A 25,780-nucleotide genomic window follows, 5' to 3' on the forward strand; every position below is an offset into this window, starting at 1 on the left:
CGGGGACACCCTGAAGCAGCCCAGCCCCGACCGCCATCCCAGGCCGAGGCCCTTTTACTTCTCTCTCTGCCTTCCCGGCTCTAAGTGGCTTGGGGACAGCATACATCTGCCTGCCCCTGGGCCACAGGAAGGGACATGTATATACGTTCTCACCATCGGCCTCACTCAGGACAAACTGGTGCTGCTGAAACTAAGCAGATAATCACAGCCAAGGACGCTTGCAGCCCTGGGATCGGAGCCCCAGGAGAGTATCAGCCTATGAACAGCAGCTTCTATTTCAAGAAAGCAAGATGAAAAACCAGAACAAGTTAGAAGGGAGAAACCCTTCTCTATAAGACAGGAGAGAAACAAAGTCAAATTAATTTTCTCCAGAAGAAAAGGAAAAACAGAAAAGAAGATGGAGAAATGTACACCAGGAAAGGGACAAAGGGGAAGCATCTGGGGGGCACATAAGCCACCTTGCAGGGACCTCGCCACTCCGGGTGCACTGCTGGCCATCACTGCAGCATGGCTGAGCTGCCCATAAATGAAGGGTCACAATTTTACAGGAGAAGGAGGACAGTGTGAGCTGCATTCCCTCATTCACACCCACCTGTTTGAAAAAACAGAAAGAGTCATACTGGAAAAATGGGGGAAAGAAACTCCTCTTCAAAATATTTTTAAAAACAATCTACACAGAGAGAAATTTGAGAATGTATTAAAGACTGGGAAACCAACAACAATGGTAACAGGGAAACAAAACCAAAAGGAATCCCAGATCCTCAGCACGTCAGACAGAGCAGAGGTGCTGGGCTTCTGGGCAACACGAAGGGGGACGGATGCATGGTTCAAATCAGATTCCCGAAGGAAAGAATCACTATGGCTGCACCCATCCTGCCTTGAGATCACAGGTCAGGGGTCCTGAAATCTAAAGGAGTCTTTAAACGTTTGGCAGCTTCGGGCGCAGGGTTCAAAAATTCAAGTAGAGGCTCACTAAGAACAAGCAAAGAAAACCCCCCAGAGCTGTGGAGCCCAGCTACCTGAGATAGTGACAGAGACGCGTGGCTGCTTCCTCCTCGGCAGAGAGGAGCTCAGTTAGAAGGCTGAAAACAACAGCCCTTTGTACCAGCATGTTATATTTTGCTTATCCTATTACATATTGGCTGGGAGATAAGAATAAACAGGACAACACCCAGCCTCACCCCAGGAGGAGGGGGTGGAGACAAAGCCAGTCACATTCATTCTTGGGCATGTATGTGCACACCACTTATTCACAAATTGAGGTACTTAAGAAAATTGTTCATGCAACAGTCAGGAACTAGTAAAAGCATTCAGAAGTCTTTTATTACAAAATTGCACCTTTTAAGGACAAGCCATGTGTAATAGGGAGCTTTACTGTTTTTCTCCACTATGAAGTACACTGAAGATATTTGAGTCACTTGTGATTATTTCTCTATGCTCTTCATTTATCAATACTACTGTTACACAGTTTTCGAAAAATTTAAAAATTAAAATTAGCAAATATATAAACGCATCCTCCCTGCCTGTGACCCACTGTATTAGAAAGCTAGCAAGGAACCAGTCAGCAGCTCAGGGGAAGGAAATGTGGTGATCTGAGACTTCTCTCTCTCTTCCCCACGAAGGGAGAGCTGCCAGTCTGGGCGCCAGGTACTCAGATGCCCTCCCCACCAACCAGTGGAGATTCTGCTCAAGGACAGCACATGCCAGGCACTGGCTAGCCAATCAAGAGATGGTATAGCCCTCCTGGTCCCCCTAAGATTGAGGAAGAGCTGACGTGTCTTGTGACTCTCTCCCCACAACACCTGACTGCCTGGAAACATCAAGCCCCCCTCAACCTCTGCCATTCCTTAGTGGCTGTTCCTAGGTCTCCTGCTGCTGGCAAGCAGATGGCTCAGGGGACCCATGCCCTGAGGGGCCACGGAACACCCCCACTCACAAATGGCTTGGAGGAAGGACTAAGGGAAGCCATTCCAAAAGCTCCTCGCCCCTTAACTGCTCTGACCTTCCTTCTTCCTCTCTGGCCCATTGCAGTGGTTCCCACCTTGGGGCCTTGGGACTTGAACTTGTGGTGGAAAAGCCTGGCTGGCTTTTCACCAGATTGTCACAGGCTGGCGTCCTCCTGTTCTTCAGTCTCACTGCAAATGCCACTCTTGAAAGAAGCCTTTGCTTCCCCACCCTGCCAGTGCTGCCTGCCCTCAGTCACTCTGTCACTTACTTGGTTTTGTTTTCTTCATAGCACACACCTTCATTCTTTGTTTCTTTGTGTACTATTTTCTCCCCTGACTACAGTGTAAGTTCCATGAGGACAGAGATCTCATCAATCTTGTTCACCTTTGTACACTCAGCATCATAAATCCTACCTGGCACACGGCATGTGCTTGGTAGAAATTTTACTGTAAGAATGAATAAATGAATAAATAAAGAACAGACAAGCCAGCCAATATGATGCAGAACCAGTGGAAAAAAAGTCAAAGCAGAATTTGCCATACTGCCATTTTCCCCCATTCTCCGAGTGGGACACAGGGTGAAGCTCTGCGTGGATGGCAGAGCAGGGAGGCAGAGCCATAGAAGAGGCACAGCTCTTTTATTCAGTGTTTTCCTCATAAACCGACTTAGGAATGACTGGCAGGAGATTCCTGACATTCAAACAGAGCAGGAAAACAAGAAGGCATTTGGATGTCAGCAAGGTTGTTCTGCCAACCTCATTATGTCTGGTGACGTGGAATTGTGAACTGCTGAAAGACAAATGGTGAGGCAAAACATTTATTATAAACACCCAGATAGGTAAGAATGAGGTATTAATTTTTAAGCAACTGTCATACATCTGGTCCCAGCATATTATCCCATTAACATTGTTATTATCATAACAGAGAGCCTAAGCATGATTTCAATGCCTTCCATGGATTTCTTAATATGTAGGAAATTAGGCTTATAGTCAACCTCTAGCTGAGACACCTGAGAAAACACAAGGACACGATGGGGACGACAGAATACTAACCATACTAACATAAGAGGGCTGTTCTACACATTGGAGAGCCACTGAGAATGCATTCAGATCTTCACATAGACACCACAGAGCTCCACTCAAGAGAGGCACACTCAGAGCTCCTGAGGAGGCCCAGGTGACAGGAGACAGAACCACAAGGTCTGCCACTAGCATCTTAAAGGAAATGTGACCTTCCTCAGAAAGAGAATGGAGTGAAAGCACCTCTCCCCTCAAACAGTGGTGCAGAAAAGGACTGGGGATGGGGTTGGTTAAATAAGAGCACCTGTAATATTAAAAGTTGACAGAAATCATGAAGGGCAGTTATTGATAAATGTTCTAGTTGCTGCTATGTTTGAAAAGAATTTCAAATTCTAGAACACTGTGTTATTTACCTTCTTATAAACTGATTTGTCATTATCATACATTCAAATTGTACAAATGTGTTTTTTCCCCACTTTACTGAAATATCAGAATCAGGCTCAAAAACAGACTTGGAGGAGGGAGTTTTCAGATAATTCATACAAACTATGATAAGTAATATTTAAAATGCAGCCAAATCATTCTGGATATCATCCAAAATTTTTAAAACCTCTTCAATTTACCCATTTTAGTTTGTGTGGGAATGTTGAATGCCATTTACCAAAAAAGAATACTAAATTGGCATAAATGGTGTTCATTATGATTAAGACCAAGTCAATAAGGAAGTCAGAGGTATAGGATTTATGATCCTGCATTCATGTTCATAAATGCAGACTTGGAAAGAACCACTCAGTTCTCCAAGAAATCCTTGGATCTCTCAAACATCACAACAGCACAAGCTTCGGTGCAGAGATCTTTGTGGATGGCTCCTAGTGGATGGGATTTCTCCAGTCCTGCGTAAGGTACAGAAGTGACCTACAGGGTATCATTTTTGTTCCAACTTTGCTTCACAGAGCCTCAAGCAAAGCCCTGATCGTAAATAAGGCAGCAGGGCCCCAGGAGCCAGCTGAGTCATAAACTCCACTCAGTCGCATGTGGCTCAAGGTGTTGGGATCCCGAGAGAGTCAAGCCAAGCAAGTGGAATCAATTTAGGTCAGAGTCAGGAAAAACAGAACATTTCCCTCAGCCCGCCCCCGGTGGTGGAAGATACCACAGTCGCCTCCACAGCCCAAATGCAGGGAATGGTAACTGAGCCCAGGAAAACACCTAGACCAGGGCAGACTACTTCCACAGTCTAAAAAGAAATAAAAAAATGGGGGGGGGAAATGGTATTAGACAGCCAACCACCAATTTTTAAATGTACTGGTCTCCTGTTTTTATGCATAAAAGCAGTCTTGTTGCTCCAAAGTTGTTATCACCATCACACTTTTGACACTTGTGTCTGGAACCAATTGGCTTTAGGGTACTTAGGCTTATTACTTTAAAAATACAGTTAAGCATGTTTAAGTCACTTTAAATATCTCAAAAAGCAGCAAACACAGAGCCAATCTGCTTGGGCATGCAAACTTGAAAAGAAAAGCTTTATAGAATGGCCTGCAGGTAAACAAATTCTGGTTTTGGCAGACTGATGTCAGAAAGGAGCTATAGAAAATAAAGTCCTCTGTAGGAAAAATACTCTGCCTCTGGTTCCCTCAGGTCAGAACTTGGAACTGTTAGCAAACATGCCCTGAAAAACTTCAATTCCCATAAATTGCTAAAAACTCCCAAATAAATATAGCCCAACAAAACTGTGCAAATGAGAAACATTTAATGAACAACCCTTTCTTCGCCAATAATTCTGCTTAAATTAAGTCCAGCAGACTCTTCAAAAGGACTAAAGAGGCCCTGTGTAAAGGCGAAGTCTATATATAGACATCCAAAACAATATATGATGCACATAACCAAAGATCTATAATTATCCTAGTTTCTGCATTGCCATTGTCTTCAGAAACACAGGATAAAATCAGTCTAAATGACTTTCTCAGACCTCCTCAAGGATTAAGACTAGCCAGCCAGCTTTTAAAAAGTATACGTATATAGTAAAGATCAAAAGCAAATGTTCTGGTCGGTTCTTTTCTATTCACGGGTTTTACTAAGAATGTGTGTAGTTTTCAGAGAAAACACCACAAATGACAGCTGCTCAAAAGCATGGAAATTACTTGGCAGCAGGAATTTCCTTGACTAATAGGGAAAAACTTAAAGTCACATGCTTTGATGAGCTGCTTTTTCCCACCCTTGGTCAAGCATATCCACTGTTAATGATGAAGATTTTCAAACAGATATATCTTCTGTTTGAAGAGAGAACAGAACAGAGGGGAATGCCGGTTCTGACTCCCACAAGAACAGCAGTAATGGTTAGGTGTAAAGAGCACACAGGGAAAGGTTTAGCATGCAGGTCTTCATTTTCTATAGACACTAAACTGAGACAACACTGTAAGAATAATCCACTTACTATATTAAAAACAGCACCCAGACAAGAGACCCCCGCCCGCCAGTGAGCCCCCATGCTTTGAGCTGCTTTCCAGCAGTGCTGACGGACTTACACTGACCCACCCACGGTCTCTCTGACACAGGGGCTCTCAAGCCACTGCCCTTGTGACCAGTGGCGAGAATGGATGAGACAGCTGGGCAGCATTAGGCGAGGAGCCTGCGGCCCTGGAACCAAGCTGTGTTGCTCTGCCCAGAGCCATAGCCTGGGGCTCATTAGCATTATGCTCTCACCACCTAAGCTAAGTAGCCACTCATCAGCCACAACCCAACATAGATCACTCAGGGGCACAATGTGTTCTTAATCCCAGCCAGTATGAGCTCTCTCTTTTTCAAGGCCGCTGAGCTGAGCCCATGATACACAAAAGCTCATGAGCAGTGGAGTCTACACACAAACTGTTACCAAGGCAGCAATGAGGTGTCCGAGCACGGGCAACCATGGCCGTCCCATCCTCATCAAATGACAGCTCTGGCCTTGCCCAGGGGAAGCAGGAAACAGCCAAAGGATTTCCAAAGCATACTCCCTAAGTGCCATGAGGGAACAACGTACCTGGCCATCCCCAGACTGGGGAAGTTGGCGGGCACGATGAGTAAGTCCAGCCTGGAGAATGGGTGTGTGCCCAGGACAGAGTGTGCCGCTGAGAGGCAAAGTGGGATCAGCTGCAGAAGGGTCTCCTGGCAGGCACCCTTGAGGGACTCTGGAGCAAAGACCCGATAAGGAATGATAGCCTGGGTGGTGGCAGAAGCACTCTGGAAGCGGCAGGGGTATTCTGTGTGGCCACAAACATCAGCATACCTGGAACAACACAGAATAAAAATGTGCTTTATGGCCAATCAGGTTTATTCTTGCACGGAGGTGAGGAGCTCTCACAGACATGGGCAACTCTAGGAGGCAGTGGTTCAGAAAGGCTCCTGAGCAAAGGCAGTTCACTTAAGGGCTTGGCTTGTCTGTTTCTGGACTGTTGAAAAATAAACTTACTGATGTGTCAAACTGATTAGTAGCTTCAATCTAAGCTAAGTGAAAGTAGTGAAATCTTGTTTTGTTTTAAAACAAGGAGGGGGAAACCCCAAGACTCAAAACAACACCTTCCCAAAATAAAAAGCAATTTCTGCCCTCAGAAACGTGCTTTTCAAATACCACCATGGGAAAAATCTTCTCCAAATCAGGGACGATTCATAACTCAGAAAGTGAGTGCGGATAAAATGAGAGTTCCTGTGGCCAGGATTCTCACCTGGCCCTGGTTGACTAACTCAATACATGGGCAATACATGGCTGTTCACTCTATATAAAGAGCTCCGCCCAGTGCTCTGGGCGCAACACAGTGGCAGGGCTGCAAGGCTGCAGGGGAGCAGAGCAGAGGTTGGAGTGGTGGCAGTGCCAAGGACAGAGGCCCAGAGGACGGCTGTGTGGGACGACTGTGCAGAGAGGCCCAGAGGACAGCTGTGCCGACAGAGGGGCCCAGAGGCAGAGACTGGCTTGCTGCCTGCAGACTCGCTCTGAGTGAACGGGATTTTAGTGACTGACCTGCCACCTGAAAATAAAGTTGGGTATAATCCTTTCACCCGAAGAACATTTTGATGTCATTTTCTTTGGTCACATTGAATCTATAGTGACTTGCCCGGGGCTGAAACCCATTGGCAAGACAGCGAGGGATAATGCAACCACATTAAAGACCCCATTCTGGAAATTCCCGGAATAAAAGATGTAGATCCAGGTAGAGTAATGAAACAAATGGCAGTACAGGTTTCAACTTTTCAAAAGAACACAAATCACGTTATTAAAAAGTCATCTTGGTCTTCTCTACAAAGACCACCAGAAGTTGTGCTGCTAAGGAACACAGAGGCACTTCTGATACTGTATTTTTCCCAACCCACTTTCAATACAAATTAACTAAAACCACCTTTTAAGGAAACCTTTCAGAGCCTGCCTGTACCATCTGAACACTGCCATATTCCATTAAAGGTAGAGCTGAGAAAGAATTCCTAGAACCTAGTGACTCACAGGCCTCAAGAGAACTTCTCTACCCAAAGAAATTGACATCAAAAAGAACTGTTTTTCCACTTTAACATATCCTTTATTTAAGCACAATGGAAAACCCCTCTAATTGAATTTACAAATGATAATTCTAAATGTAGGTGCTTATTAGGTTCACAATAAATACTGAAAAACCTTAAAACACTGGCATGTCCCAATGTGGGCAGACTGCAACAATAATATCTCTCCCAATTTCTGAAGTGTCTCTCACCCACCCATGGCCAGCACAGCCCAAAGAGATGTCCAGGGCTATGGAGCTAAGCCTCGCCCTCTAGCAGCCTGGGACACAGAACACCGCTTTCAGCACCCACAACATTTCACCACAGCTGAGGGGTAAGGAAAGTGGGTGGAGACCCATAAAAAAATGTCTGCCAGGACACGATGGGAAGAATACATTAATGATACTGCACACCGGCCAAAATCCCCGGATTGAGAACCTTGCTATATGGAGAAAGTGAGTAAAGAGGCCCATTGGGAAACATTTAACTGAAAAGGCTGCAAATGGCCACCTAATGATAAGTACTCTGCTGCTGCATCAATTCAAAGGTATCATCAAGTGAGGAAAGCTATTTACCATATTAACTACCACAATACCTTTTCCCAATGTATTTACACAGATACATAATGTGCTATAGTCACTTAAGCTTGCAGTCTCTATTAGAAACCTTTCAGAGCACATTAAGTAATGGTGAAATGGGAGGTGTAGAGGCATCTTCAGGACAAAGTTGGGGCATAAGTGTAATTCTATTAAAGCACAGTTCTGCAAAAAGGCATTCCATTAGCCTGGCTAGAAACACACTGTGGGGCAAGACTATTTCTTGTAGCCAAGAACCCCAAAGGTTAGAGAATAGCTTGAGGTAGCCAGATACACCAAGAGAAGCCAGTTTCTTCAGGACGAAAGTGAGAAGAAGGGAGTTAACTTCTCTCGGGACATGGACGGCACTGCCAGGGCTGTCAGAGTCACTCCAGCTGTGTGAATCGGCGAGCTCGTCATGACCAAGGCCTGGGAGAAAACGGCAATCGAGTGGTGGGCGAGCGAGACCATCAAGGCTCCCGATGAGAACAGAAGTGGCATCAGGGAAGCCCCGCGTGTTCTCACAAAAGTGGCCACTGGGGGGAGGAACTGAGGGTAATGGGATGTTCTCCATACGGTTTACAGAATGTGCGATTATCAAAAGCTCATCAAGCCAAACACTTGTTGTATGTTAATCATACTTTAATTAAAAATGAATAAGCAGATGGATTAAAGATGGCAGCATGAGAGGAGAGACAGAGGCTTCCTCCCAAAACTGGATACAATTAGAAAATTTAATTGGCGCAACTAATCCTGAGAGAGCAACAGGAAAGAGGACGGCGTCAGACTGCACACACCTAGAGAAAAGAGCAGACCCCAGCGAACAGGGTAATGTACCGGAGCTGTGGCTCCGCGGGACCCGAGCCCCTCCTCCACCCCAGCTCACCGGCGGGAGGAAGAGAAACGGAGCAGGGAGGGAGTGGAAGGCCTGGGACTGCTGAATACCTAGCTCCGGAGATCTGCGCTGGGAGCACAAACCCACATTTCATGGTGCTTTCATGAGACTCGCATGGAAAGTTAATACAGGCAGAGTTCCTGGGGAGACTGGGATTCCGGCTGCTTGTGGAAAGCAGGGATCCATATCTGGCTGCTCTGGGACAAAAACTTATACCTGTGTGCCCGGCCCACTGGCTCAGGCAGTGGAGACAGGCACAGGAGCCAGGAGGTAGGGAACAGCTCTTTCCTCCCCCCAGGCACCAGTACCGCTCCCCTGCGACCCCCAACATTGCTTCAGGGGCTCAGCAGCTTCAGTATAGAGCTTCTGGACACTAGAGGGCGCCATATACAAACATGAAACGCGAAAGGAACCTTGTCCAGAGTAAAATTGTTAATACAACTACTGAGAAAGATTTAAATGATACGGACCTCATGACTCTTCCTGAAAGGGAGTTCAAAATAAAAATAATCAACATCCTAATGGAGGTACGGAAAGACATCCAAGAACTCAGGAATGAATTTAGGTCAGAGTTCCAATTGTTAAAGAACACAATGGAGGGTATTAAAAGCAGGTTGGATACGGTGGAGGAGACAATAAATGAAAGAGAAACTAGAGAAGAGGAATACAAAGAAGCTGAGGCACAGAGAGAAAAAAGGATCTCTAAAAATGAAAGAATATTGAGAGAACTGTGTGACCAATCCAAGCGGAACAATATTCGCATTATAGGGATACCAGAAGAAGAAGAGAGAGAAAAAGGGATAGAAAATGTCTTTGAGGAGGTAGTTGCTGAAAACTTCAACAATCTGGGGAAGAAGATAGTCTCTCAGGCCATGGAGATCCACAGATCCCCCTACACAAGGGACCCAAGGAAGACAACACCAAGACACATAGTAATTAAAATGGGAAAGATCAAGGATAAGGACAGACTGTTAAAAGCAGCCAGAGAGAGAAATAAGATCACATACAAAGGAAAGCCCATCAGACTAACATCAGACTTCTCAGCAGAAACCTTACAGGCCAGAAGGGAGTGGCATGATGTATTTAATGCCATGAAGCAGAAGGGCCTGGAACCAAGATTACTTTATCTGGCGAGATTATCATTTAAATTTGAAGGAAGGATTAAACAATTTCCAGATAGGCAAAAGCTGAGAGAGTTTACCTCCCACAAACCATCTCTGCCGTCTATTTTGGAGGGACTGCTATAGATGGAAGTGTTCCTAGCGGTGGATAGCTGTCACCAGAGGTAGGGAGGGTGGAGCAGCTGATTACAAGGCAAATGCAAAATTAAATTGACTATCCCCAAAGCCAATCAAGGGATAGAGAAAAAGTATACAATCTGATACCTAATATATAAAGAATGAAGGAGGAAGGAAACGGAGGAGAAATAGAAAAGAACCTTTAGATTGTGTTTGTAACAGCATACTGAGTTAAGTTAGACTCTTATATAGTAAGGAAAGTAACCTGGAACCTTTGGTAACCATGAATCTAAAGCCTGAAATGGCAATAAGTACATACCTTTCGATAATCACCCTAAATGTAAATGGACTGAATGCACCAATCAAAAGACATAGAGTCACTGAATGGATAAAAAAACAAGACCCATCTATATGCTGCTTACAAGAGACTCACCTCAAACCCAAAGACATGCACAGACTAAAAGTCAAGGGATGGAAAAAGATATTTCATGCAAACAATAGGGAGAAAAAAGCAGGTGTTGCAATACTAGTATCAAACAAACTAGACTCCAAAACAAAGAAAGTAACAAGAGATAAAGAAGGACATTACATAATGATAAAGGGCTCAGTCCAAAAAGAGGATATAACCATTATAAATATATATGCACCCAACACAGGAGCACCAGCATATGTGAAACAAATACTAACAGAACTAAAGGAGGAAATAGAAAGCAATGCATTCATTTTAGGAAACTTCAACACACCATTCACGACAAAGGACAGATCCACCAGACAGAAAATAAGTAAGGACACAGAGGCACTGAACAACACATTAGAACAGATGGACCTAATAGACATCTGTAGAACTCTACACCCAAAAGCAACAGGATACACATTCTTCTCAAGTGCACATGGAACATTCTCCAGAATAGACCACATACTAGGCCACAAAAAGAGCCTCAGTAAATTCCAAAAGACTGAAATCCTACCAACCAACTTTTCAGACCACAAAGGTATAAAACTAGAAATAAATTGTACCAAGAAAGCAAAAAGCCTCACAAACACATGGAGGCTTAACAACACGCTTCTAGGTAGTCAATGGATCAACGACCAAATTAAAATGGAGATCCTGTAATATATGGAAATAAATGACAACAACAACAATAAGCCCCAACTTCTGTGGGACACAGCGAAAGCAGTCTTAAGAGGAAAGTATATAGCAATCCAGGCATATTTAAAGAAGGAAGAACAAACCCAAATGAATAGTCTAACATTACAGTTATCAAAATTGGAAAAAGAAGAACAAATGAGGCCTAAAGTCAGCAGAAGGAGGGACATAATAAAGATGAGAGAAGAAATAAATAAAATTGAGAAGAATAAAGCAATAGCAAAAATCAATGAAACCAAGAGCTGGTTCTTCGAGAAAATAAACAAAATAGATAAGCCTCTAGCCACACTAATTAAGAGGAAAAGAGAGTCAACACAAATCAACAGTATCAGAAACGAGAAAGGAAAAATCACGACGGACCCCACAGAAATACAAAGAATTATCAGAGAATACTATGAAAACCTATATGCTAACAAGTTGGGAAACCTAGGAGAAATGGACAACTTCCTAGAAAAATACAACCTTCCAAGACTGACCCAGAAAGAAACAGAAAATCTAAACAGACCAATTACCAGCAATGAAATTGAAGCGGTAATCAAAAAACTACCACAGAACAAAACCCCCGGGCCAGATGGATTTACCTCGGAATTTTATCAGACATACAGGGAAGACATAGTACCCATTCTCCTTAAAGTTTTCCAAAAAATAGAGGAGGAGGGGATACTCCCAAACTCATTCTATGAAGCCAACATCACCCTAATACCAAAACCAGGCAAAGACCCCACCAAAAAAGAAAACTACAGACCAATATCCCTGATGAACGTAGATGCAAAAATACTCAACAAAATATTAGCAAACCGAATTCAAAAATACATCAAAAGGATCATACACCATGACAAGTGGGATTCATCCCAGGGATGCAAGGACAGTACAACATTCGAAAGTCCATCAACATCATCCACCACATCAACAAAAAGAAAGAAAAACCACATGATCATCTCCATAGATGCTGAAAAAGCATTTGACAAAGTTCAACATCCATTCATGATAAAAACTCTCAGCAAAATGGGAATAGAGGGCAAGTACCTCAACATAATAAAGGCCATCTATGATAAACCCACAGCCAACATTATACTGAACAGCGAGAAGCTGAAAGCATTTCCTCTGAGATCGGGAACTAGACAGGGATGCCCACTCTCCCACTGTTATTTAACATAGTACTGGAGGTCCTAGCCATGGCAATCAGACAAAACAAAAACATACAAGGAATCCAGATTGGTAAAGAAGTTAAACTGTCACTATCTGCAGATGACATGATACTGTACATGAAAAACCCTAAAGACTCCACCCCAAAACTACTAGAATTGATATCGGAATACAGCAAAGCTGCAGGATACAAAATCAACACACAGAAATCTGTGGCTTTCCTATACACTAATAATGAACCAACAGAAAGAGAAATCAGGAAAACAACTCCTTTCACAATTGCATCAAAAAAAAAAAATACCTAGGAATAAACCTAACCAAAGAAGTGAAAGACTTATACTCTGAAAACTACAAGTCACTCTTAAGAGAAATTAAAGGGGACACTTACAAATGGAAACTCATCCCATGCTCGTGGCTAGGAAGAATTAATATCATCATAATGGCCATCCTGCCCAAAGCAATATACAGATTTGATGCAATCCCTATCAAATTACCAACAACATTCTTCAACAAACTGGAACAAATAGTTCAAAAACTCATATGGAAACACCAAAGACCCCGAATAGCCAAAGCAATCCTGAGAAAGAAGAATAAAGTGGCGGGGATCTCACTCCCCAACTTCAAGCTCTACTATAAAGCCATAGCAATCAAGACAATTTGGTACTGGCACAAGAACAGAGCCACAGACCAGTGGAACAGATTAGAGACTCCAGACATTAACCCAAACATATATGGTCAATTAATATTCGATAAAGGAGCCATGGACATACAATGGGGAAATGACAGTCTCTTCAATAGATGGTGCTGGCAGAACTGGACAGCTACATGTAAGAGAATGAAACTGGATCACTGTCTAACCCCATATACAAAAATAAATTCAAAATGGATCAAAGACCTGAATGTAAGTCATGAAACCATAAAACTCTTAGAAAAAAACATAGGCAAAAACCTCTTAGACATAAACATGAGTGACCTCTTCTTGAACATATCGCCCCGGGCAAGGAAAACAACAGCAAAAATGAGTAAGTGGGACTATATTAAGCTGAAAAGCTTCTGTACAGCAAAAGACACCATCAATAGAACAAGAAGGATCTCTACAGTATCGGAGAATATATTTGAAAATGACAGATCTGATAAAGGCTTGACATCCAGGATATATAAAGAGCTCCCACGCCTAAACAAACAAAAAACAAATAACCCAATTAAAAAATGGACAGAGGAACTGAACAGACAGTTCTCCAAAGAAGAAATTCAGATGGCCAACAGACACATGAAAAGATGCTCCACATCGCTAGTTATCAGAGAAATGCAAATTAAAACCACAATGAGATATCACCTCACACCAGTAAGGATGGCCACCATCCAAAAGACAAACAACAACAAATGTTGGCGAGGTTGTGGAGAAAGGGGAACCCTCCTACACTGCTGGTGGGAATGTAAATTAGTTCAACCATTGTGGAAAGCAATATGGAGGTTCCTCAAAATGCTCAAAATAGACTTACCATTTGACCCAAGAATTCCACTTCTAGGAATTTACCCTAAGGATGCAGCACTCCAGTTTGAAAAAAGACAGATGTACCCCTATGTTTATTGCAGCACTATTTACAATAGCCAAGAAATGGAAGCAACCTAAGTGTCCATCAGTAGATGAATGGATAAAGAAGATGTGGTACATATACACAATGGAATATTATTCAGCCATAAGAAGAAAACAAATCCTACCATTTGCAACAACATGGATGGAGCTAGAGGGTATTATGCTCAGTGAAATAAGCCAAGCAGAGAAAGACAAATACCAAATGATTTCACTCGTCTGTGGAGTCTAAGAACAAAAGAAACTGAAGGAACAAAACAGCAGCAGAATCACAGAACCCAAGAATGGACTAACTGTTACCAAAGGGAAAGAGACTGGGGAGAATGGGAGGGTATGGAGGGATAAGGGCAGGGAAGAAGAAAGGGGGTATTATGATTAGCATGTATAATGTTGGGGGTGGAGGAAAGGGGAGGGCTTTGCAACACAGAAGACAAGTAGTGATTCTACAGCGTCTTGCTATGCTGATGGACAGTGACTGTAGGGGTTTGTTGGGGGAACTTTGGGTAGGGGAGAGCCTAGTAAACATTATGTTCTTCAAAAAAATAAAAATAAATAAATTTTTAGAAAATGAATAAACAAAAACCCTAAAATGGTTTCTAAGGTTTTTTCTGACCATGAGTCTATGACACTCACCATATGAGCCCCTCTTCCTAAGCGGCCATGTCCCTCACTCCACAAACGGTCCTCCACAGAACCGTATTCACACACAGACACTGCCGCCGCCTCCCACACCAACCTTCCATTGTTCATGTCTGTCTATGTGTCTGCTTTGATATGCTCTCGAGATTGTCAACAAATCAAGCCTTTGCAAATAGCTGTTCCTTGTGCCCAGACTTGGAATTACAGTAAACATTTTAATGGTGAAGAATAATGCTTATTATTAGTAATCTGTAATACCAATGATAATAAGGGTAATAAACAATAATGCTGCCTTATCACAACTGCTACTGAACATTTACTATGTGCCAAGCACTCTTCTGAACACTGTCTATGCATTGTCCCAATGAATCCCATCACCTGTAAGGGACAAGAACCAGCCTTTTCCTCGCAGCATGAGTTCAGAGCTCTCCCTCCTGGCCCTCCTTCCACATACTTCATTATACTTCTTGGGTAAACTTTGACCTGGATCCTTCTTGAAGGTGAGCTCACCTGCTCTGGGCTCTCTGGTGTCATGCTCTTCTTTGTTGATTCCACCCATTAATATTGCTTTCTCTGCTGCCCAGAAGCAACTGAAATGGCTTTTCACTTTTCTTGCATTTATAACTGTGGAGGGAGGAGGACATGGCCAAACCAAGTGGGGATTCTGGGAAGAATCTTGGGATTCTTCTTGGGAAGAACTGAAATATATGTTAGGATGGTAAATGATTCCCTTCTATCCAACTGCTAGGCTGAAATTATTTTACAAGAGGCCTTTCTGATGAGTAAGAGTGACCATGTTTTATCAGAATCACAGGACTGAAAATTGCCTCAAGGGCTTCTCCTTTAACCATTCTCTTGTTTCAAGAAGGTACTGCATGGAAACCCCCTGACACAAAGTTTCCCCCATGTGTGTGCAGGAGGAATCGCTAGAAAAAGTCTCCCTTGGGAAGGCACATCCCCTTTTCACAGCCCTCCCCCTCAGTTCAACTGACAGTGTAGTAAGTATTTCCTGTGTTCCTGCTTTATTCAGGCACCAGCAGGGTGCTGCCATGTACACACATATGAACACATCTCCAACCCTATCTTTAAGGAGTTTACAGTTTTATTGGAAGAAAAAATGAAAAATTCTGATGAGTACAGGACACAGTAGAATGTTTATACAATTTATTAACATATTTTAGCAAGCAGAGTAGATGCTTGGTTACCATAAAAATAACAAGTGTTCAAAATGCCACCACCAGCCCCCAATATGTTGACAATGACATCAATTTATACGATGATGCAGTGACGTCTGAAAGTTGCCTGTGTTTTCTTAGGGCATTAAGAAATTACAAAGCAAAATGAGATACATGCAGTAAGAGCCAGAAAGAGAAATACCCTGAAGGAGCAGGGCTGGAGAAATCAAATCAAGCCCAGAAGACAGGGGAAGGCTCCCCTCATACACAGTGAAGTGTGTACAGGAAACTGACATTTCCCCCATGATTTAGATCCCCCATTCCTCTTTCTCTAGGCTTTCAGACACAGCAGCAAGGCCCACATGATGACTTGCAAAGACTTCCTGACTCTAAAGAACCCCCTCTACCCTAGCCCGGAGTCTCCCTTCCTCTGGATGAACTCCTTCAAAGCATTTTGCTCTTCTTCATGGGGCCCATTTCCATGCTCTTAATCATTTTTGCTGAGTTCCTCTGGATTTTATCCATGTTTCTGTACTGTGCTTAAACTGGGTGGCCCCAATATGAAGACAATGCTTTAACAAAAGCCTCGAGAGTTAGACATCACAGACTCCCGTGTGGCTGGAGAAGATTATACTACAGCAGAATAATTAATAAACTTTCAACAGTTTACCTAAGTGCCTTACAACTAACGTATTTTCTAAAATGCCCCACCAGAGTAAGCTGGACAGTGTGTGGAGGAGGGAATGTTCCTTCCGTGATTTAGCCCACACGAACAGTGATCAGAAGTTCAGTAACCAGAACTTAGTCAAAATTTCTAGGGCTCAAATGAGCACTTTAGGCAAGTAAAAGCCTGTGGTATGTAAGGCCCCTGTAAAAGTTACATTTACGTGAATGAACTGGTGGTCTTAGGAAGGCTTGAAGTAGAAAAGGGGGTTGGGGAAGGCAAGGCAACCAGATGTGGACAGAACCAAAACACCACTGCCGCTGGCACTTCCAAGCACCTCTGCTGGCAAACAGCATGGAGCCAGAGACTTAATGGCTAAGAACACAGGCCACCTCTGATGACTAAACACAGCCAGGGAAGGATTAGGCAAATGTAAGCTATTATTTTCACAGCAGCACATTTCTGATGGACAAGCACTATGATAAATGAAGGGAAAACTTAGTCATAGCATGTCAGACACGGGAGGGAGTGTGGGAGGGATGCCATCCTCAGGCCTCGAGTTCCCACACAAGATGTGTTCCCTGGCATGGTACCCATGACCTCGCTCCAGAGGGTAGGACTGGCTAGGCTGTTCTGGGCTTTCTCATTTCAACTCTGCCTGCCCACAGCGTGGGTACTTTCTGGCCATGAGGCAGGCTGCATGAGCTGTGTTGTGGAGGCTGCCAGCAGTCCAGCTGGGTAGGTAACTCGGGGGTAAGCTTGGAAATGGAGTATTAGACTCCACTGAGTGTCCCCTCGATCCAGCTTCCATCACTAATGAAACCTCTCTTTTGTTCTCCTTCTGTTTCTCAAGTGGTTCTACACTCAGGAGGATAAGAGCAGAGTTGTGATGAGCCCCCGCAGGAATGGCAGCTATGCCCTCTTCCCAGAATCCTCACTTGGTTTGGCCATGTCCTCCTCCCTCCACAGTTATAGATGCAAGAAAAGTGAAAAGCCATTTCAGTTCTTCTGGGCAGCAGAGAAAGCACACAAGAAATGGTTGCTGCCCACTCCCCACCTCGTGTCTCTGGGGATATGGCTAGAAGGACAAAACAGCAGATGTCTTTGCCATCCCCCAGCCTTCCTAAGGCACTTGTTTTCAACTGCACACCTGCTCTAGCGGTCAGCAGCCCTTCAGGAGTAGGTGAAGAGCAGAGGGCTTCTTCACCAGCATTTGAGCCCCGAGTGGAGTCTGTCTTCATTCTGCAGAGAAGGAAAGTTGGCTTTGCCCAAGGAAACATGCCCAACCAGCAGGGATGTCACCTTCAGGCTCAAAGGCAGTGCTCGCCAACTCTGTCTCCTGTTCCAACGTGACACACTCCAGTCAGTAACAGGGACTCAGTCATGGCCTCCAAGTATGGTTCTGAATCACCTCTCCAGGGAAGCTGAGCCCAGAATGACTCCAGATGTTGCAGTTTAGCAGGGATGTGAACTTGCACATGCTGCTATCTGAAGACTCAGTATCTTTATCTACAAAATGGAAATAATAAAGCCTATCTATCTTACAGGCTTTTCCTCAGGACTAACCAAAATGACATTTAGATCAAGATTTCCCATGACTTCAGATATCCAATAGCTTCTGTATCAACTCAGGATAGGCTAGAATATGCTGGAAAAACAAATACCTCCAGGGTCTCAGTGGCTTAACACAAAACAGTTGATTTCTTGCTCAAACCACGTCCACTGCAGATTCAAGTGACTCTCCGGGCACCTGTCCTCCCTACCGAGCTGCCCAAAATTGCAAAATGAGGCCCATTCTGTGACCTTAGGAGGACAGAATGCTGGAGCGGCTCACACTCACGTGTTTCCACATGAAAGTAACACATCCCTTTTGTCCACAACTCCCTTCTTCCCTTGAAAGCACATAAGCAAAATCTAATAAGCAATCTAGGATATCCTACACAGCTTAAGGAAGAGTGGTTATCAAGCAGGAAGTGGAAATGATCTCCCTTCCTTCAAAAAGCAAATACAGGCAAGAAGACATATCAGTCAAGGGGAGGGCTCAATGGCTTTGCCTCCTCACCACACTGACCATTAGGGTCACTGCAGCATGAGCAAAGCAACCAGCAGAGTAAAGCAGCACAGGGCAACCGGCACCAAGGTGGACTCCCCACCTGCCCTAATACCCTGGGCTCTCCCCGGCCGAAGGCACTGCCCTGTTGGCCATCTGTAAATAGGAGAAATGATCTGCTGAGCTGGTGGAAAAGTCCTAGAATTGAGCATGATGCAATGATGTACGCTTAGCACACTACTGTGCTTCTTACGTACATTCTCTTCTCCCTTTTGGATCTCAAAGTTAGGAAGAGTTGAACGTCTGGGAATGCTGCAAGTGAATATCACTGGCCTATACTAATTTTCTAAAACTTTAAACTGATTTGCTCTGCTCCACTCTGAGAAAAAAGACATTGCTCCTGAAGTTATTAACAGAGCCATGACCTCGCAGGATTCTCGCAACCCCATGGCCTTCGTCTTAGTGTCCTGTGCTCCTAGGCTGACAGGCCCCATGCAGCCACACTGCCAGCCCAGCAGCCCCGCGGCCCACAGCAACTTCCTGCTATTAAGTTTTGTTTTTAACCAAATAAGCACTGAAAACCAAAGCAAGAAAAAAAAAGTGGAGGAGAAGGGAAAGTGTTGAATCTGAAGATTCTGTTGACTTAGTCAAACACATAAAGAGTTCACCTGACTTCACAGACTTCGTTTATATTTCTTTCATTTTCTCTTTCTGCACAAACAACATGTCCACATTTCTGCTTCTCAATCTCTTTCCCTCCCAGTAGGGCTTTTCCTGCTTTGATTAATCATATTTTGGTTTAGTTTCTCAGCAGGGATGAGTCACCATCCCAGCGCTTGGAATAACTGCATCACACCACCCCTCAAGCGTTTGTTTTTCAGTAAGTTCCCAATACAAACCTGAAGTCAGCCTCAGAGGGTGAGAAGGAGCTCTCTGTTTCCAGATTGCTTGATGGGCAGGTCTCTAGCTTCATTTCTGCCCAGGATCCCACTGCAATTGTGAAGGTGGAAGCTGGCATTGGCATGGTTACATAGTAATGCCAGCTTAAACACCCTATAAACAGAAATAGAAAAAACATAATGAGGGCAATGAATGGTAGTTTTTCTGTAGTTTTTCTCTTTGGGCACTTGAAGAACTTGTATAAGATTCTATGAGCTATATGATAAAGGAGCCATGGATATACTATTCCTGGGAAAACTGCACAGCTCCATGTAAGAGAATGAAACCGATTACTGTCTAACTCCATATATAAAAGTAAACTTGAAATGGATCAAAGACCTGAATGTAAGTCATGAAGCCATAAAACTCTTAGAAGAAAACATAGGCAAAAATCTCTTGAATATAAACATGAGTAATTTCTTCCTGAACACATCTCCTTGGGCAAGGGAAACAAAGCAAAAATGAACAAGTGGGACTACATCAAACTAAAACGCTTCTGTACAGCAAAGGACACCATCAGCAGAACAAAAAAAAAGGTATCCTACAGTATGGGAGAATATATTCATAAACAACTCATCTGATAAGGGGTTAACATCCAAAATATATAAAGAACTCATAAGCCTCAACACCCAAAAAACAAATAACCTGATCAAAAAATGGGCAGAGGACGTGAACAGACACTTCTCCAAAGAAGAAATACAAATAGCCACAGGCACATGAAAACATGCTCCACATAACTAATCATCAGGGAAATCCAAATTTAAACCACAATGAGATATCACCTCACACTGGTTAGAATGGCCACTATCCACAAGACAAGAAATAAGAAATGCTGGCAAGGATGCAGAGAAATGGGAACCCTCGCACACCACTAGTAGGAATATAAGTTGGTGCAACCACTGTGCAGTACAGAGGTTTCTCAAAAAATTAAAACTAGAAATACCATTTGACCCAGGAATTCAAATTGTAGGAATTTACCTAAAGAAAATAAAATCCCTGATTTGAAAAGACATATGCACCCCTGTTTATCACTGCACTGTTTGCAATAGCCAAGATATGGAAACAACCTAAGCGTCCATCAATAGATGAATGGATAAAGAAGATGTGGTACATATACACAATGGAATATTATTCAGCCATAAAAAGAAAAGAAATCCTGCCATTTGTAACAACATGGATGGAACTAGAGGGTATTATGCTCAGTGAAATAAACCAGGAGAAGAAAGACAAATATCGTATGATTTCACTCATTTGTGGAATATAAAAACAAAGCAAAACAGAAGGAACAAAATAGCAGTAGACTCACAGACACTGAGAAGGGTCTAGTGGTTTCCAAAGAGGAGGGGTTGGTGGGGGTGGGGAGGAGAGGGACAAAGGGGTGCAATAATTTGCAATCACAATATAAGTTGGTCACAGAGATGGTAGTACAGCACGGAGAATACAGTTAATGATTCTGTAACATCTTACTACATTGATAGTAACCACACTAGAGGGGCTGAGGATTTAATAATATGGGCAACTGTTGAACAACTGTTGTGTATTTGAAACCAACATAAGATTATATATCAAGGATACTTTAATTTTAAAAAAAAGATGCTCTAAGTTAATTCTCAGAGATGGGTCGTGTCAACCAAAGGGGCACAATTCCAGGTCTCAGGGAAGCATAAGAGGGACAATGGTTTCAGGGCAGCCAAGGAGGTCTGGATCTCCCTGAAGACCAGTGATCAGTTTGAAGCCCTTCCAGTGAGGCTGTAAGTCAAGGGTGGTGGCAGAGGTGGTCACCTACATCTGTAACGTGAGCACACAGGTTGTATGCTGCTATTAAGACAAGAAGGTTTCAACTCCCTTATTGCCTAGCACAATATGTGGCATAAAAAAAGGAAAAGGTTCTCTTTTAAGTGAATGAAGGAGCAAATGAATGATCACTTCTCTGCTGCTGAACTATGTTATCTGAATTCAAATCAAGTCAATCTAAAATGTATACAGTAGGAAAGAATGAGAATAGGGAATGAAGATACCTGGGCTTTAGTCCCAACTCTGAAGCTAATTAGCTGTGGAAGTTCGGGTCTGACCCATCCTTTTTATCTGTTCATGTATTAAGCTGGCCTGCATTCCTTACCGAGCAGATGAAAAGCAGGCCTAGGGAGGTTCGATGAAGAAAAGGATTCCAGCTAGTTTGTAACAGGGCTGGAACTACAGATGGGGCTCCCCACCCCAGCCAAGGTATGCCCTCCATTTAGTCCAAACCATAGAAAGTTTCTACCAAAGGAACAAATGGTTGGTAACTTACAATATATCCTTACTCCTAAGATGGGAAAATGACTTTAAGGTTTCTGAAATCTGAATGTGTTGTACAACCTTATTTAATATAGCATTTTTTTCTGAGCATCTGCTATAAACTGATGGTGTGTCTTAGGGGAGATTGGTATCACCTCCTATTACAAACACAGTTCTCCACTCCTCGTTCTCATGGGGGTAGGTACTTCCATTAGAGTAACACCCCTGCCTCTTCTTTCTGCCCCTTACTAACTCCTTTACCGGAGCTATTCTTATCTTTCTTGCTTTAAATTTTAGAGGGTTAGATACTCATGGAGTGGCCTGTGATCACCCAGTGTAGTCACTGAGTGTATAGATGTCAAATACAGAGTTGAAATATTAACATGCCCGTACCGACCAGTAGACCTAAGATGACATTTTTCAAAGTGCTTACCAGTAAAATCAATAACGAAGGTTAGAGTTTTGAGCTCCATATGCTTGGCTTCTTTGTCTCTCAATTAATTCTGAACTCAGTAAGGCAAGGGGTCATTATTTATTACCCTCTGAAACTCTACCAACTTGGATCCAACGAAATATATTACAAAAGTCAAAATTTTAAAGAGAAAACAAAGATTTAAACTTAAGGAAAAAATTAATCTGATACCAAGTTGGAGTGAATATGAAATGATATCAAGCCTGGAAGTCATTGGAGGGGATACTTGGAGGAGGAATGGAGAAGGGCTCAGAACCACCGGAAGCCCAGCACAGAGGCGGCCGCCACCTCCAACCTGCAGGGAAGTTCATCCTGCCTCTGAGGCAAGAAGGGCCACTCTCACCATCACTCTGCCCGCAGCTGAAGAAGCAGAAGGCGTGCGCTCCTCTTAGTGAAACGACAGATCCCGAGATGCCGGAGCCCATCCGCTGGGCTTGAAGGGAAACCACGGCTTTAAGGAGCATGCTGCACCAGCCAGAAAGAAGAGGGCAGCGACAGTCACAGCAGTCTGGCCAGAAGTATGGCGCGGAGCTGACATGACAGGTTGTACTGCGCCCGTCCTGCACTTTTCCACCTTCCTAGAACTACCTCACTCTTCCACCTGACGCCTCCCATGGCTGCTTCAGAAGGACTTCCACTGGGACTGCACAAGATAACGAGAGCTGGTGCAAGCTGGGCGAGGGTGAAGATGGAGGGGGGGAAAGAAGCTGTGGATGAGGCACTAAACCTTTCGAACAGCCTTGGTTTAAAAGAAAAATCTCAAACAACTGAATTCTCTTACTCAAAAGGCTGTGGCCTAGGCATTCTTTCTCTGAGGTATATTTGGGAGTGTTTACCACAGACCACTGAATTTTTCTTTTAAAAACTTCAGACCCTTGGAGGTTCAGTAAATAAATAGCAATGATGCTTGCAGGTAAAAATGGAAGGTTGAACTCATGAAGCTACCTTTGCTTCCTTCCAAAGCCCAATTAATGAACAGTAAAAGGATTTCTTTTTTAAATCCATAAACCAACAAACAGGGAGAATAAAACAGGAGACAACAGCTACAAAATAGTAGAAGCTAGAATGCTGATGCAAGAGTGGCAAAGAACACAGCAGATGGGAACCCTAAGCGAGCACTGGGGAAAGACAAGATCTACCTCATTCCATCCCTAAAAGCCCCAAAAGGCTTGGGCTAGAGGCCTGGTTGAAGGACTATCTTAGAAGCACCTCAGATCCATACTCCCCACATACCTGAGCTATCTGTCCATCCCCTCAGCATATAGCTGGAGGTTTACTTTCTATAAAGAGTAAAAGAGGGCCTCTAGCAGGGGTGGGGACTAGGGAAAGAGTGACGCAGTTGAAGGCAAATGAGTGGGATTAGATTAGATGAACGTATGCATATCAGATGAGGGGACCATTCACCACCTTCCCTTATTCAGCTTCCAGAATGTTGGCAACCAGTATTTCACCCTCCAGGCAGGAGAATGAAAAAGCTGACCAGCCCAGGGGAAGACAACTAAAGACACTTACACTGGAGGTTCTCTATGATCAGCCTATGATGAAGATCATAGCTGACAAGCCTCATGCACTCAGAACTTCCAACCAGCATTTCAGTACCCTATTCCTAAGTACCTGCAGACAAATCAAGGACCTCCAGGCATCTTCAGAGAGTCCTTGATGCAAAACTGAGACCTAAACAAATAGAAATAAGCAACTTGGAGGACATAACCATGTAAGAAAAAAACTTCAAAAAAATACCAGACATATACTCACTAAGACCTAAAAGAATTTATTGTTGTGCTAAAGAACACGGTAATATAAAAAAGGAACATGCCAAAGTAAAGAGAATTAAAAATATGATAGAAGAAATGCTCACTAAAAGGGGTGACATGAAATACAAAGCTGAGGAGCTCCTCCAGAAAACAGAGCAAAAAAAGAGAGAAAAAGAAAGAGAGAGAGAAAAGAGAAGGAAGGGAGGGAGGGAGGGAGGGAGAAAGAAAGAAATGGACAATGATGAAAAAATAGAAATCACTTCAGGAGGTCCAATATCCAAATAATACAAGCTTCAGAAAAAGACAGCAGAGAAAAGAAATGGGAGAAAGTCATCAGTTAGAAAACTTCCCCAAACTTAAGGAGCCATAAATTTCTAGATTGAAAGGGCACACAATACCCAGGACACTAGATATACATCAACCCACATCAAGATACATCATTTTGAAATTTAAACCCTGGGGTCAAAGACAAGATCCCACAAGCTTCTAGAAAGAGAAAAAATCACATACAATAAGGACATTTACAGACATGCAGAGTTTCAAAAAAATTCACCTCCCACGTGCGTATCCTATTCTCTGCAAGATACTGGAGTATGCAAAGTATGCATCAAAAACAGACAGTAAACCAAGAAAAAGGAAGACAGACAAGCCAACACAAGAGAGAAGCAAAGGGAACTTGGAGAATGGTGGAGAAAGAGGGCGACCCCAGGAGCCAGCTGTGTGCCCATTGGAGGGGTAACCCCCACCTTCTGGAGCAGACTGCAGGGCCTGGAAGAGATTGCTTCAGATGAACTGAGAGAAAACCTGATGTATCTGAGCATCTCAAAAGATTTAAACAACCTTCAAAGCATCTGGGGTTGGTAAATACACAGAAAACCGAGCAAACAGGAAGACAATTATTAACTATGGAAAACTAACGCTGCTGTATGGGAGTAACAATGTAATCAGTTTTACTATAAGACTCAGCCCTAAATAACAAACAGAATAATGTAAGCAAAGAATACTGATCTAATCAAAGCTGTGATATTAATTATATTGGGAAGATGGGTTTTTGGGAAGGGAGCCTGTGTGTGACTGGTGGGGTTGTGGGAAGAGAGGAGAGCTAAAACCTTAGCTGCCATAATGGGAAGACCGACCCTGAACAAGATGGGTGTAAATGACAAATAAGTAGCTAAAACAGAAAAGTGGCTACTTCTGAAAAAAAGAAAAGGGAACCCCTGTACACTGTTGGTGGGGATTTAAACTGGTACAGTCACCTATGGAAATCAGTATGGAGGTTCTTCAAAAAATCAAAAACAGAACTACCATATGAACCAACAACTCTACTCTTGGGAATGTATCTGAAAGAAACAAAATCATTATCTACGTATTGCAGATATTGGAGATATGTATACTCCAACGTTCATGGCAGCATTACTCACAATAGCCAAGACAAGGAAACAATCTAAGTGTCCATCAACAGATGAATGGATAGAGAAAATGTGCACTACATATACATGCAGACACACACACACTTGGGACATCCTGTCACTTGGGACAACACAGATGGACCTGGAAGGCGTGAGGCTTTGTGAAGTAAGTCAGACAGAGAAAGACCAATACTGTATAATTTTACTTACGTGTGGATCTTAAAAAAACCAAACTCACAGAAACCAAGAACAGACTGGTGGCTGCCAGGGTTAGGGGATGGGGCATAGGTTGGGGGTAATGGGTGAAGGCATTCGAGGGGTACAAACTTCCACCTACAAGA

General features: G+C 43.3%; 1 protein-coding gene across 18 annotated transcripts in view; it reads right to left on the reverse strand.

Annotated features, from left to right (window-relative positions):
* Positions 1-25,780, reverse strand: part of AOPEP (aminopeptidase O (putative)) — a 375,534-nt gene that overhangs the window by 276,248 nt on the left and 73,506 nt on the right. For 16 of the 18 annotated variants that reach the window (XR_008996479.1, XM_036904363.2, XM_036904360.2 and 13 more), the window contains 2 exons: positions 19,488-19,641; positions 5,982-6,227 (listed from right to left, as the gene is read on the reverse strand). Coding sequence is in view for 17 of the 18 variants with exons in the window: in XM_036904363.2 (XP_036760258.2) it covers positions 5,982-6,227; positions 19,488-19,641 (400 nt within the window). In the remaining variant the exon portion in view is untranslated. The remainder of the gene's footprint in view (positions 1-5,981; positions 6,228-19,487; positions 19,642-25,780) is intronic. The other 2 variants (XM_036904365.2, XM_057498498.1) reach the window with 2 other exon arrangements.

The sequence above is a fragment of the Manis pentadactyla genome, chromosome 3 (assembly GCF_030020395.1).
Source record: "Manis pentadactyla isolate mManPen7 chromosome 3, mManPen7.hap1, whole genome shotgun sequence".
In the NCBI taxonomy this organism is placed as follows: domain Eukaryota; kingdom Metazoa; phylum Chordata; class Mammalia; order Pholidota; family Manidae; genus Manis; species Manis pentadactyla.